The sequence below is a fragment of the Mixophyes fleayi genome, chromosome 1 (genome assembly GCF_038048845.1).
Source record: "Mixophyes fleayi isolate aMixFle1 chromosome 1, aMixFle1.hap1, whole genome shotgun sequence".
Taxonomy (NCBI): Eukaryota; Metazoa; Chordata; class Amphibia; order Anura; family Limnodynastidae; genus Mixophyes; species Mixophyes fleayi.
Window position 1 is genome coordinate 171,615,748 of NC_134402.1, and position 14,656 is coordinate 171,630,403.

At 39.4% G+C, this 14,656-nt stretch overlaps 1 protein-coding gene across 1 annotated transcript in view; it reads right to left on the reverse strand.

Annotated features, from left to right (window-relative positions):
- Nucleotides 1–304: 304 nt before the first annotated feature.
- ANXA3 (annexin A3) overlaps nt 305–14,656 on the reverse strand; it is a 34,537-nt gene continuing 20,185 nt past the window's right edge. Inside the window, exons 9-13 of the mRNA XM_075203974.1 lie at nt 13,886–13,979; nt 12,875–12,970; nt 11,154–11,212; nt 2,488–2,610; nt 305–473 (exon numbers count right to left, since the gene is read on the reverse strand). Of these exons, the coding sequence (XP_075060075.1) occupies nt 414–473; nt 2,488–2,610; nt 11,154–11,212; nt 12,875–12,970; nt 13,886–13,979 (432 nt within the window). The 3' untranslated portion in view covers nt 305–413. The remainder of the gene's footprint in view (nt 474–2,487; nt 2,611–11,153; nt 11,213–12,874; nt 12,971–13,885; nt 13,980–14,656) is intronic.

Genomic DNA, 14,656 nt, shown 5'->3' on the forward strand with positions numbered 1-14,656 from the left:
TGGCAATCTCAACATTGATTATGTCTTGAAACAGCAGCTGTTCTCACAAACCATTAGATATGTCCTTTCTGAAGCTATGGGTCTGTTTTATTTGATGATTTGGTTTTTAGGATACAGTTTTATGACAAAACTACTTCAATTTGTCTATAAAAATTTATGATATATATTTTTTTAAACAGAATATTTTATTCATTTGACAATTTTTTAAATGTTGTTACAAAGTTCACTCACTGTAAAAGAGAACAGAATTCAGCTACAAACTACATGTAACTGAAAAGGCATCAAAAATATGAAATGCTTATGGTAATGTTTATATATATATTTTTATTTAGCAGCTGTTCTGCAGTTATTGTGTTAACTTTTAGCAGGAACCAAACAGTATAAAATTTGATTTGAAGACCACATTTCTTCCACTAGTCATCACCTCCGCAGAGCTTTACCAGGGCTGCTTCATAGTCCCCCGAGGTATCAGACTGCAAGAATGAAAAACAACCTGTTAAATAAAGTGATGTCTACAAACATATATTTACAATTAACATAATTTTCAAGTATCAGGTGCCAAGTAATTATTCATGTTTTTTTTAACGTTTACAATTTTACACATTGCCAAACACAGAAATATCACTGCCGAATCAAGCTTCCAATCTTGCCTTTTTTGGTACCTCTGATACAGGGAGACAGTATGTTGTTGATGGTCCATTCCCCCAATTTGATATACAGTGGGGGATTTTTTTAAAATGATTTTAAATGAGACGTTGCATTGAAAAAGTGGGCAATCCAAATTCTACATTTCCCAAACATACTCAGGAGGATACCAGTGATGTCTACCACAAAAAAAAAAAAAATGAATAAAAGAAAATACAATAAATCAGCGTATTAAGGGAAGTTATCGAGTCACGTGATCAGCAGCTCCTCAAGTAAAGACAAAGTAACTGTACCATTGTGCGTATCAGGGGGGTGGGGACTGAAATAATATGTACTATTTATAAAGATTGCAATGACCATATAAATGGACTAAATGCAGGCTGCAGTGCTACAACACACACTATGCACAGTAGAAATATGCTAAGTTTTAAACCACTGTTGTACCACAAGTTTAAAACTTTTATTGGGGGAGACAAATGAGTCAAACCCACATGAATGGCTGTCTTGTCACAAAGCTGCAGCCATTTAGCACACATAATGAAAAATAAATACAAAAAAACTGTTAATAAGAGTCGGTCAAATCCACAATCCCCACTTCTCCCCTCGGTGTGTAGAAATATGGAGTGGAAATGCTGGACCTACAGCAAGTCCCTCCGTAACCTCCAGCCATGTGGCCTCTGAGGAAAATTCACTTGTAGCTACAAAGCTGGACACGCCTGATTTTGACTGAAATTAAGGACTTCAGGCAGTCCATCCAGTAAGACCTGGTAAAGGGGTGTTCGGTCTTAAATCTGCTAGTGGCAAGATGACCGTGCCCAAAAAAGAGGTTGTTAAATACCAGAAAGAAGATGAACTAGAGCTCTTTCACCTTTGCAAAAGGTTTCCAATCTCCATGAAAAATAAGAATATTTATCGGTTACATTTGTATGTGCAATGATTTCACTTTTGGCCATATTTTAAAAGTAGTACAGGCTATTAAATTATCTCATGTAATCAACATCTCTCCCCAAACCTTCCCATCTTCTTGGTTCTGTATACCGCCATCAATCTTGTGTTTTATTGACTCAAGAAAGCCAATAACATTTGACTTAAAAAAATAATAGCTACTTTGATCAGAGCTAAAAGGCTATACGATTTCACAGTAAGGGTAGAACCTTCTTTTTGGCAGCACAAAAAATGTGGATTTATCCATTGAGAATTTTCTACACAGTGCAAAAGACTATCGTAATACAAGAGGTTATCTCCCTTTATAATAGGATACCCAAATTCATGTTTTTATGATGTTTTAAATGTGTGTGCAACAAATACGTAATTATTTATTACAGTGACTGATTGACCGTAATCAGCAACTCCTCTCTTTTGCTGGTACACACTATAGATTTTTCACCCGATTATCGTGCCAATCACACGATAAACGACCATTAGGTCTGCTATTGCATTAGTGTGTACTCTGCCATAATCATGTTTTATCGTTCCAAAGTTCAAATCGTTTGATTTGATTTTATAAACAGACTAAAATCTATATGAACTATGTTGGACAAATTCTGAAGTGTGTATACACTCAGGACCAGCAGTGTAGGCAGATCTCCATACAGTTTACAGTGTCACAATCTATACAGCTGAAGAGCTAAGATATGAAGGTAAAACTTGTATAGTGTGTACAGATGAAACGGCATGCTGATTGGGACTTTCAGACGATGGTAAAAATCATTAACGGTAGTGTGTAAGCCTTAGAGTGTTATATCCTGTTTTGTTCCACTCAGTAAAGATTGTATGGAAAAAGTCTAGTGCTAGCTTAGTTTTCTATTGTATTGTAGCTTCACTTGCAGCTAGTACGCCCACCTTGACTGCTGACAACAAGGATTCTCCAGCAAGCTTCTTGTACTCAGCACGGATATCCAAAAGATCAATTTCTGATCTGGTCACCATAATTCTTGTCAGAGTGTATTCATCTGTCCCAGCACCCTAAAATGGTAAAAAAAAAAACACTAAATACTACACTTTCTTTTCAAAGAAGATAAACAAAAAAATAATGGTCTGCACTTCTCTGTGGGTATTTATGTATATCTTATCAAACAAACAGGCCTCCGTCAACCGCCCGCTTTATAAATCCATGTAAAGAGATCACACAATCATACACTAACCACAGGTATAGAAATTGTAGTAACAGTCTGAAGGGCACTGGATTTAGGAAAGTAAACAATCACAATAGATCAAGAGAATGATTTTTACATTGAGTTCTATTCCGATTTCTTTATTACAATCAACAATTGCTACATGTTTGGAGAATCAATATATCTTCCACAGGCTTGCAGGAGATGCAAACGGATGTGAATTGAAAATGGTAATTGAAAAGTGTTGTAAAAGTTTACATGCCAGTAATTAGAATATAACAAGTGCCACAAGATCATTTACCAAGGGGATAAAAAACATAAATGACATAGTAAAAATATAACAATTCTTATATCACATGAAAATAACATACATGAGTAAAACAATCAGTCTAACGTAACAAATAATCATGAATTAAAACAAAGAATAAAAGGATACATTACCTTATCTAAAAAGAAACCATGCACAAGTGTTTGAGATCTATATATATATATATATATATATATATATATATATATATATCATCTCTATCTCTCAATGTATTCTCACAAGCTGTAGAATATATTGATACATTTAATCATGTTAATTAAATGAACTTAAAAGATTACAATTATTTAACAAAAAAAATAAATTTGTTTATTAAATTGTATTAAAATGTATTTTAGTTCACAACTATTTTGAATATAACTTGGTTTATTGTTGGGTTGAGAGAGTAGCAATGGGTACTACTATTACTTACAGCTTATCGAACCTATTTTTAGAATTTGAGAGAGTAGAACACTATTTTGAATAATAACCCCTTTCTCAGTTATATACAATTATGAAATTAATTGTGTATAGCCGTTCATGTGACATGATACACTTGACATCCTCAACAAATTTCTATTAGATTTAAACACTAACCTTTTAAGACTGAAAATAAACTATACACAAGAATAAACAAAGGGCTGATATCCTCACTAAACAATTTAATGAGAAGGAATACAACACCAAAGATCTTAATATAATTAGAAAATATATTTTACATTATTGTACAACAATTAAAAATGCAAAAAATAATTATGAACTTTATTACTACATATAATAAGGATCACAAGAATAGAACGTATTATAAACACTGTCAAATTTTACAAAGCAATCCTGCGTTAAACTCCATTCACACATTAAACCCCAAAATAACTTTATAGTCAGACTAAAAGTATCAAAGGGTGTATTTGTATTATGTGTATTTTCATTTGTACACACACACACACACCCACACAATTCAAATGGAAATACACATAATTTATGACAAATATGTGGTATCTGTAATCTGTGACTATATGATCTTATTTTTTTCATTTCACCTCTGTTTAATGTAAAACCAACGACATAGGCAATATACAGTTTAAAACTAAAACACATGAAATTTATAGACATTTTGAAAACAAACAAATGTTTTCCCATATATTTTTCTTTTTTTGGGGGTCCTAGGGTTGGCAATGAAAATCATATTTAACTCAAACTTTTATTACTAAGTATTTTAATGACAGTTGTGATCTTCAGGTCTTTCTAAATAGATATTGTTCTTTGTTTTTGTATGTATTACAACAAACAAATTATTTTCTACAAGTATTTTTAAATAACATACATGTTATATGTATTTTTATATTTTTACTACGTCATTTAAATGACCTTTTTCTATCTTACTGTTGAATTCTCAACTGATCTTGTTATATTCTAATCGTAATCTTCTTTAAAAAAAAAATGATTACTACCTACACCTCCAAATACATATACTGAAAGTCCGTGGGAGAGATATTCATTCTAGGAATGAGCAGATTGGATCGATAAAGACTTTGCTTTGATGTTGTGAAAAGCACTCCTTAACGACCAAATGTCAAAAACTTTTCTACAAATTGTGAGTCTCATTCATATATTTTATTACCATTTACAAAAATTGTCTACTTGATCTATTGGGATTTGTTTTTCCCCCCTGTCCAACACACCCCAGACAGTGTTAGACAGTCTAATAAACAGTACAAAGTATTAGTACAAAATTTTGGCCAAAACATAAAACATGTAAAACCGAAAGCTCCTCCTTTAACTCTATTTTTTTAGTTAGGCATGCTAAATAAACATTATCTTATCAGAATTTCAATTTTATTTTACAGCATATAGAGTGTAGGAAAAAAGAGGATTTATGTACTTACGTTAAATCTGTTTCTCTGATTCCGTCTGGGGGACACTGCTTACCATGGGTTGTGGAGGGAGCTTGGGGAGTTGGCACCTAACTAGTTAACTTTTAGTACTGCCGACAGACCCCTCCCCTCTACAATTCCCCTGCCCCCTCTTGTTCAGTTAATTAAAAAGCCCAAGGAGAAAAGGGCAGTCAAACAAGAGCACACAGAAGAAAAGCAGAAGGGAGGGATCGCAGTGTCCCCCAGACGGAATCAGATTTAACGTAAGTACATAAATCCTCTTTTCTCTTTCATCCAGGCTGGGGGACACTGCTTACCATGGGGACGTTCTAAAGCAGCCCCTTAAGGGTGGGACTACTCTGAAAACCCCGCTCGTAAAGCACTACGAGCGAAATTTGCATCCGCAGAAGCAAATACATTAAACTGGTAAAACTTTGTAAAGGTGTGGACAGAGGACCAGGTGGCTGCCCTGCAAAAGCCCCATTTCTCGCTGCCCATGACGCCCCTACCGATCTGGTGGAATGGGCCGTAAGTCTCTCTGGCACCGGACGGTTAGCCTTTATGTAAGCTTGCTTAATGGTAGCCGTAATCCATCTTGCAATGGACTGTTTTGAGGCTGGCCAGCCTCTCTTATTAACATCATAAAGAACAAACAAGGAATCAGTACGCCTCACTTGAGAAGTTCTTTTGACATAAATGCGGAGAGCCCTAACCACATCTAACTTTTCCATAGACTATGAATCCGAATGGGAAGAGGGAGAAAAGACCGGAACTACAATTTCCTGGTTCAGATGGAAAGCCGAAACTACTTTAGGAACGAAGGGAGGGAGGGTTCTTAACACCGATCTGTCTTCGAGGAAAATTAGATATGGTTCCCGGCAAGATAGAGCACCTAATTCTGAAACCCTACACGCAGATGCAATAGCCAGAAGAAAGTGGACCTTCCAGGTCAACCACTTCAAATCTGTCACAAGTAATGGCTCAAAGGGAGGCCCTTTAAGCATGTCTAGCACCAGGTTGAGATCCCACGGTGCTGTAGGCGGAACATAGGGAGGCTGAATATGCAAGACTCCCTGAAGGAAAGTCCTAATATCTGGCAAATTCACTAATTTCAGGTGAAAAAGGACTGAAAGTGCCGATACCTGAACTTTTAGGGAACCTAAACGAAGCCCTGCTTCCAGGTCATCTTGAAGAAAAGCCAATAAACGAGGGAGACGAAAGGAGGACGTGTGGCATGTCCTTTTTTCACACCATCTGATATAGGCTTTCCAAATCCGGTGATAGATGCGAGCAGAGACTGGCTTTCTGGCCCGCATCATAGTGTTCACCACGCTGGAGGAAAAACCTCTAGCCCTCCAGAGGCTGGCTTCAACAGCCATGCCGTTAAACTGAGCGGAGGTAAATTCTGGTAACGGAAGGGACCCTGCAGAAGAAGGTCGTCTCGAGATGGAAGACGAAACCCCGGTCCTTCTGCCATAGAGAGTATGTCCGTGTACCAGACTCGGCGCGGCCATGAGGGAGCTATTAGAATTACTGGCAGACCTCCTTGTTTTACTCGTCGTGGCACGCGAGGAAGCATGGGAATCGGAGGGAACAGGTATCCCAACCTGAAGTCCCATGACATCGTCATTACGTCCACTGCCACCGCTAAGGGGTCTCTTGCCCGTGCGCAAAACCTGTGATCCTTTCTGTTGTGTCTTGAGGCCATGAGATCTATATCCGGAAGACCCCACCTCTGAGCCAGAGACTGGAACACTTCCGGATGGAGTGACCACTCACCTGGCATCATCTGATTTCGACTTAGGTAGTCGGCCTCCCAATTTCTTATTCCTGGAATGAATACTGCCGATATTGCTGGAACATATTGCTCTGCCCAAATCAAGATTTGAGTTGCAATTTTCATTGCAGCTGCACTCCTGGTTCCTCCCTGTCTGTTGACATATGCCACGGTCGTGGCATTGTCAGACTGGACTCTGACAGGGTGGCCCTGGAGGAGGGGCTGGCCTGCCCTGAGGGCCAAAAGAATAGCCTTCAATTCCAGCACATTTATCGATGGGGCCGATTCCTGAACCGACCAAAGGCCCTGGAGCCGGAGGTGCAGGATTATCGCTGTAGTGGCTATGATCCATGACCATGGAGCGAAGGACCTGCCCACCGTCATGTGATCCTGAATCAGCCACCACTGGAGTGATTCTCTCGTCCTCGGGGATAGAGAGATCCTTTGGAGATCTAAGCGTAGGTGGGATCATGACCATTTTGTCAACAGATCCCACTGAAAACATCGAGAATGAGCTCGACCAAAGGGGATGGTCTCGAAGGAGGCCACCATCTTTCCCAGCAGCCGCATGCACAAGTGCATTGAGGGGCTGGGAGAAGACAAGATCTGAGTTGTTATGCTTTGAATTGAACCGATCTTCTCGACAGGCAGGAACACCTTTTGCTGGCTGGTGTCCATGATGAGGCCTAGGAAAACCATGCATTGACACGGAACCATCTGGGATTTCTTTAAATTGATCAGCCATCCGTGGCCCTCGAGAACCGCCAAGGTGAGGGACAAGTGATGACGTAAGCAATTCTCTGAGGAGGATTTGATGAGCAGATCGTCCAAATAAGGCACGACCTGAACTCTCTGAAGGTGAAGACATGCTGCCATAACTGACATGACCTTCGTGAAAACCCTCGGCGCTGTGGAGAGGCCAAAGGGGAGGGCCCGAAACTGATAGTGGAAGGATCCCACCGAGAATCTTAGGAGAGACTGATGGTGGATCCATATGGGAATGTGGAGGTATGCGTCTTTTATGTCTATGGACGGTATAAACTGATCCTTCTCTAAGCCGTTTATCACCGACCTTAGGGATTCCATACAAAATTTGTCCACCCTTAAGTGCACATTGAGGCCCTTTAAGTTTAGGATGGGACGAAAGGAGCCGTTCGGCTTCTTGACCAGAAACAGGTTTGAATGAAATCCCTGTCCTTTCTGGTAATTTGGAATCCTGCAGATAACTTTTTGAGAAAGAAGAGAGGCGACACAATCCTGTATAGCCTGCCTTCTTGATGGATCTCGGGGTAGCTGAGTTTGGAAGAAACTATGTGGAACTGGGCCCAACAGGTCTATCCTGTACCCCTCTGATATAACACCCCGAATCCAAAGATCTTGGGAGGACGCTGCCCACTGTTCCTGAAACAGAGACAGACGTCCCCCCACTGGCGCCCCCTGCGGAACAGAGTGGTCGTCAGGACGCAGGCTTCTCCTGGCTCTTGGAGGCCTGCCGCCTAGCTGCAAACGAGGATCTCCCCCTGGCAGAGGAGCCTCGGGAATTGGGCTGTCTGCCTCTAAAGGACTGTCCTTTAGGAAAGGAGGTCCCCCGAAAGGGCTGACGAAAGGAGCTGACCCGAGGGTTCCGGCTTCTGCTAGGGAATACTGGCAAGAAAGTGCTTTTGCCACCGGTTGCCTGTGAGATCAGGGTATCCAATTCCAGGCCGAACAAACCTGCTGCTGAAAAAGGAATGGTTTCCACTGACTTTTTTGATTCCGCATCTCCTTCCCAGGATTTCAGCCATAACGTTCTTGCTGAGATAGATGCAGCCTGAATAGAAGAGGATACAGCTGCTGTGTTCTGGGCCGCTTCATACAGGTACCCCGATGCCTCCTTCAAATGCAAAGCATGGGGAAGTAAATCAGATTCCTGTAAAGCCTCTGCCAGCTGGTCTGCCCATGCTTCCATGGCTCTAGCAACCCAAGCTGAAGCAAATGTGGGCCTAAAGGAAGAACCCGCAAATATAGATTTCAGATGGGATTCCACTCTGCGGTCATTGACATCCTGCAGAGATGCAGAACCTGGGGCTGGGAGTAAAGTGTGCTTGGCCAATCGGGCTATAGGAATATCCACTTTTGTAATACTCTCCCAGCGAACCACATCCTCTTCCTGCAATGGATACAAGGAAGAGAACCTTTTGGGAACAGTGAACCTTTTCTCAGGCTGTTTCCAGGCCCCTTCTACAATATCTTTAAGTTCTACGGAAGGGAGAAAACGGCTAGCCCTTCTTTTGGCTTTCTTAAAAAGGATTTCTGTCTCTAGGAGTCGGATCCTCCGGTTCTGGGAGGTCCAACGCTTGTCTTACTGCTAAAACCAAGTCGTTAATAAATTGGCTTTTAGCGCTTTCTTCCTGTCCCAATGGTAGAACCTGGTCAGGATCAGAATTAATTTCCCCCTCTTCCTCTGAAAACTCCTCAGAATCTGAAAGGACCATAAGGGTATTATCAGATCTAGGCCTCTTTCTTCCAGCAGGCGGAATGTTTGGAGATTCTAGTAACTGGTTCAGTTTATCCAAACCCTTTATAAAAGCTGCGGCCCATGGCGGCTCTGTGGGAACAGGGGCTTGGTCCGTCTGTAATGAGGAAGGTCCTGGTATAAACGTTCCACTAGAATCAGAGGAAGCAGGGAGGCCCAACGGTGTACTAGGATTATTAGCCACCGAAGTTGCCACACTAGACCACAAGTGATTGGATTGAGAAACCATCCGTGCTAAAGAGGAAACCGACTGTGTCAGGGAGGCCACCGAGGCCGGTTCCTCCGTCAGTGGGGCTGAAACCTATTGGGTTTGCGCAGGGGGGACCCCTACTTCACAAACAGAGCAGAGCGCCAACGGGTCCTTCTGCCCACAAGGTAATTTTACATGACATTTTGAACATGTGAAATATTTTGCCATAGGGCCCTTTCCCTTATATGACATTTCTTAATAAAGGAAGGCACACCAAACACACAGACTTAAATTGAAAAATTTAGCTGAGTAGAGAGAGAGAGATATAATGTGTGGGGAAAAAAGTGTGAACTACAAGAATCAACTAATCTAGATATAAAAGTTGTACTTGTAATATTTTAAACACAAAATAATATTTAAGCAGGTAGGAGAACTATAATATAATCCCTACTAGCCCACTTGTACACAGCAATACAGAATATGTGTTTAAATAAATCAGATACTTAGCCCATAGGCCAAACAGGGGAGAAGTCCAACAGCAGTATCCTGGTGCCTGCTCCCTCAGATCTGTTCTCTCTTCCCGGGCTTCTCCTTGGCGCCAGAAGGCTGGGACAAACCATCTCTCTCTCAGGAAGAAGGGGGAGCTCTATGTGTTAACTCCCCCCTTCAGTAATGCTTCTGCAGCGACTCTGTGGCCGAGTAAAAAATAAAATGTATCTTTGTAGCAGAGTATTGGAGACCTCCAGGGGAGGTCTCCGCAGCGGATAATACCTGATGCCCACTCCTATGCATTAAGGGGGGATCCAGGTATAGCCCCCTTCTCCTTAGCCACCGAAGATCTCCTTCCCGAAATCCAAGATGGCCACCGTCATATGAAATATCCGATAACCGGTGCTCTATGCCTGCAGTGGCAGCGCCGGTTATCGGGGAGGCTCCAGTAGTGACAGCGGTCCGCGAGACCACTTGTCACTCCCAATTCAGACACCCGTTCCTCCTGTCCCTGTCAGTAAGAGCCGCTGGCTCTCATCTGACAGGGGAGTGTCTGCGCTGCTCTGCTGTGAGTGTGTTCTCTATAGTAGAACACACTCCAGCACTGCTACCTGCAAAAAAAAAAAAAAGAGTTAAAAAGGAAATAATAAAATAAAAAGTATATAAAATTACACTGAGTACTAAAAAACACTGCCCAACTCCGCAGGCACCTTAAAAAAAACTGAACAAGAGGGGGCAGGGGGATTGTAGAGGGGAGGGGTCTGTCGGCAGTACTGAAAGTTAACTAGTTAGGTGCCAACTCCCCAAGCTCCCTCCACAACCCATGGTAAGCAGTGTCCCCCAGACCGGATGAAAGAGAAATAAGACGTCTTAACGTGGTGCATGATCTTACATGTCTTGCAAAAATATGGCACTTCTACATCATTTTCTCAATGGTTAGATTAGATTAGCATTAGATGAGAACGCACATACAGACTTTTTTTGTTTATCATAAAGTGTTTAGTAGTGGGACGAATGTAAGAAAATATAAGTTTGTAAAACCACTATAAAATAACTGGTTGGTTTTATATATAAGATAATATATAATGGGTCTATTATATGTTAGCCACAAGACATTAAGGTCACTAAAGCTGGTTATATTGCACTATATTTCTCTCCTTTTGAGAGAGCTTATTTACAGGGTGTAAGGCTATTGTACAGCATCTCGTCAAAAATTACCAGTTAAAATAAAGCAGTAAATAATACCTTAATGGCTTTGCGTAACCTTTCAGCAAAAAAAGCAGGAGTGTTCCTTGCACATTTCACTGCAGGTACAAAACAGAAAAGTGAATTTAGTATAAAAATGCACATCACATAATTAATGTAAACATACATATGTAATTTTCCCTGTATCATTAGCAATACTTTGAGTGTACTTAAAAAGCAGCATATATGATTGGTATTTGTTAACAGTGGAATCTGCAAGGTAGTGCAAAAGAGAAGAGAATTTTATTAATTTGCAGTGAGTCTGCCACCTACTATGTATGGTTCAACTGGCGATTGGAAACCTGACATTATTTAAAAAAAAAAAAAAAAAAAATTACAGCAAATAAAAAAGTATAAATATATATATATATATATATATATATATATATATATATATATATATATATATATATATATATATATATATATATATATATACACACACACACACACACACATATACATATACATATATATATACACACACATATATACATATATATTATATTACACATGCACACATTATACACATATCAAAAACATAAGGAACAGAAGCACCAAAACATAATGTAGAATAATTGTCAGGCCAAATTAAATTAAACAAAAAGCGAATAGCAAAACAAAACTATGGCGAACGCGTAAATAATTTGTTGGGAACTTCTTATCTCTTTAACGTGGGTTGGAGATCATTTTCCTGGCCTGATAGCTTCACCCTTGGAACATCTGCAGGAGATTGACTTCTCTAGAGATAAGCTGTTATCTTATTTGCTCTATGTACGGGCATTGCTTTGTCATTTTTTTATATTGTATTAAAATATTTTATATTTGATGTGGTGACGTCCCCTAGTTTTGTGGATGAATGCTGGGTATAAGCATACTACACTATGGTATTCCTCTTGTTTCGAGTTTCTAGCACGCAATTTATATTGATCAATTTTGAAGAGAAGCTGCTGAAGGAAACTTTGTACTCCTGTATCAGAAAAGCTACAGTAGATATATATATATTACGTACGTACGCACATATACATACATACATACACACCCCTCATCCTGAAAAGGTATGGGAGACATTTATGGTACACAGAAAAAGGTGGTCCTGCCCCTAACCTGCAGTACACAATGACATTCCCCCAGATGTATTATGTATTATATTGCTCATCTATTCAGACCACTAGTCCCGTATGTACAATACAGTACTAAATAAATACTACTTAGTCTTCCCCCTGGGTGGACCAATTTTGTCAGTACTTTTATCTATGGAACCTCTGCAACCAGCATGACAGCTCCACTATACCAAACAGATATAAATATGTACATATTGAGCTCTTAGTGCAGATTACTGTACACCCAATTCATTTACTAGACATTTATGCAGAAATGAAGTGGGGAAAAATACAACCTCGACAGAAGGAAAAACAAGCACTTGTGTTTTGCATTACATACATATCGACATAAAAATATGCAGGGTTATTTTTACCTTCAAGTTAAATGTAATTACTATTGTAAATATAAAGTGTGTTAAAAAATTGGCTGCACCCATCAGTAAAATAAGTCATTGTTCTGTCTCACAATATGCTGCATCTGGCTAGTGCCTAATAGTAATTTGCAGTTTAAAAACAAAAGCCAAGTTCTAAATAACAAGTACATTCATTAAAAGGGATACAGGTTGCTCAATGCAATTGTGTCAGCAATATTCGTGCCCACTTAAATCTGTGTCTTACCTATGGCAATCAGTAAGTCTTCCAGGTGACCAGATATTTCACCTTCTATGCTTTCTTCAATAGTTTTATTGCAGATGCTCTTATAGTGATCAAATGCTGCAGATCCAAAAACAGACTCATTTAAAAATAATATTTAAAACAAAAAATACCAAAACAATATGATTATTCTGGCAGACTTTTAGAACATTTTTTAAAAATTTATGATCAACTTGGCAAAATACTTAAAAAGCACTGATTTATTTTTAACATGAAATTCACTATTTTGTTTTTACCAACCTTTTAGAGTTTTAGCTACAATTGTCAGTTTTTGAATTTATTCTATAGTGTACCGTTTTGGAATATTGATCCCTATGTCATGTTTCTTACAATCCTACTTCCCTCAACGTTCAATCAAAATATTTTAGCAATTAATGAAAATATATTAAGAGATGATTCTTCCACATGATTTACCAGGTATCCAAAAGGACTTTTAAATTCTAATTACATGTAAAATCCCAGTCAACGTCAAAGTTTACTGCATAAAGCATTATTTTAAAAATAGGCCTGTATAGGAACAATGAGCCATCTCAAGTCTCTTAGACAGTGAGATATATCTGCAAAGGCATTGCCAGTTTGTTAAACATGTTAGACTTGCAAACAGTCTATATGTACAAACATCTATTTTTATCCATACATACACTAAGGGGGGTATTCAATTGTCGGCGGAAACGCCGAAAATCCCGCGGTCCACGCACTATTACCATTATTACGGTAATAGTGAGCGGAAAACCCGTTATTACAGTAATTTTCTTGCTGGATTTCATCCAGCTAACTACTACCATAATAACAGTAGTAGTTTAATTGCGCCACGGAAACGGAACAATTAATTATGCCCCTAAGTGTTATTTTATTATTAGGTTTCATTTTTTAGAATTATGAATGAATTCGAAATCAACTGTTTTATTTCTGAATATTCAAAGGATTCTGTGAAACAGATTAAAATTATTTTCAAGTAAGCGAAAGATTGCATACTTAGCCTAAGTTGTGGAAAACTTCTCAAACAAAGTACTTCAATAAATTTGTCTTCATCTGTCCCCCATTTTTTCTCCCCAGCATTGTACAGAACCTAGATTAAAATAATGTGCATTAACATTGTGCATCCAAACAGTTGTACAACTACATCACTGTGTGTTGTGTCCAATTAGTGGTAGAAGTACCGACACTGCATGGATGCAGCTGCTATCCGCCCCTAGGTGAGGAGAGCCCAGCAATGCAGTCACTCCACAGACCCCTGGGACCCGAGGGGGTCCGTGTTTCGATTTCAAAAGAGTGGAATGAAGACACTTCTATGCATGCTCTGGACCTTCACATGCTCAAAAGAAGCCCCCACACTGCTATTTTGAGAGCAGAGAGGGTGACTTGGAGGTTAAAGCAGCATTGCCAGGCCTTACCCAAATTTTGCTATTGGGCCAGGTGAGGCACTGCTCATCCCTGCATCCAATCAGAACAGACATATTGGCTGCTATTCGTTTCAATCCTTTTTTTGTATTCCAAATGTTTCATTATGTAACAGACTTTTCATGACATATCTATAACAGTATATGTTTGCTAGGTCATCAGAATTAGGATTAAGTCGTAGATTTATCGGACCTTCTAAAAACGAAAATTGGAAGCATTGTCCATAGCAACTAATCAGATTCTAGCTATTATTTTCTAGAATGTTGTAGATAAATTATAGCTAGATATCTGATTGGTTGCTATGGGCTACGCTTCAAATTTTCACTTTTAGAAGGTAAATCTACC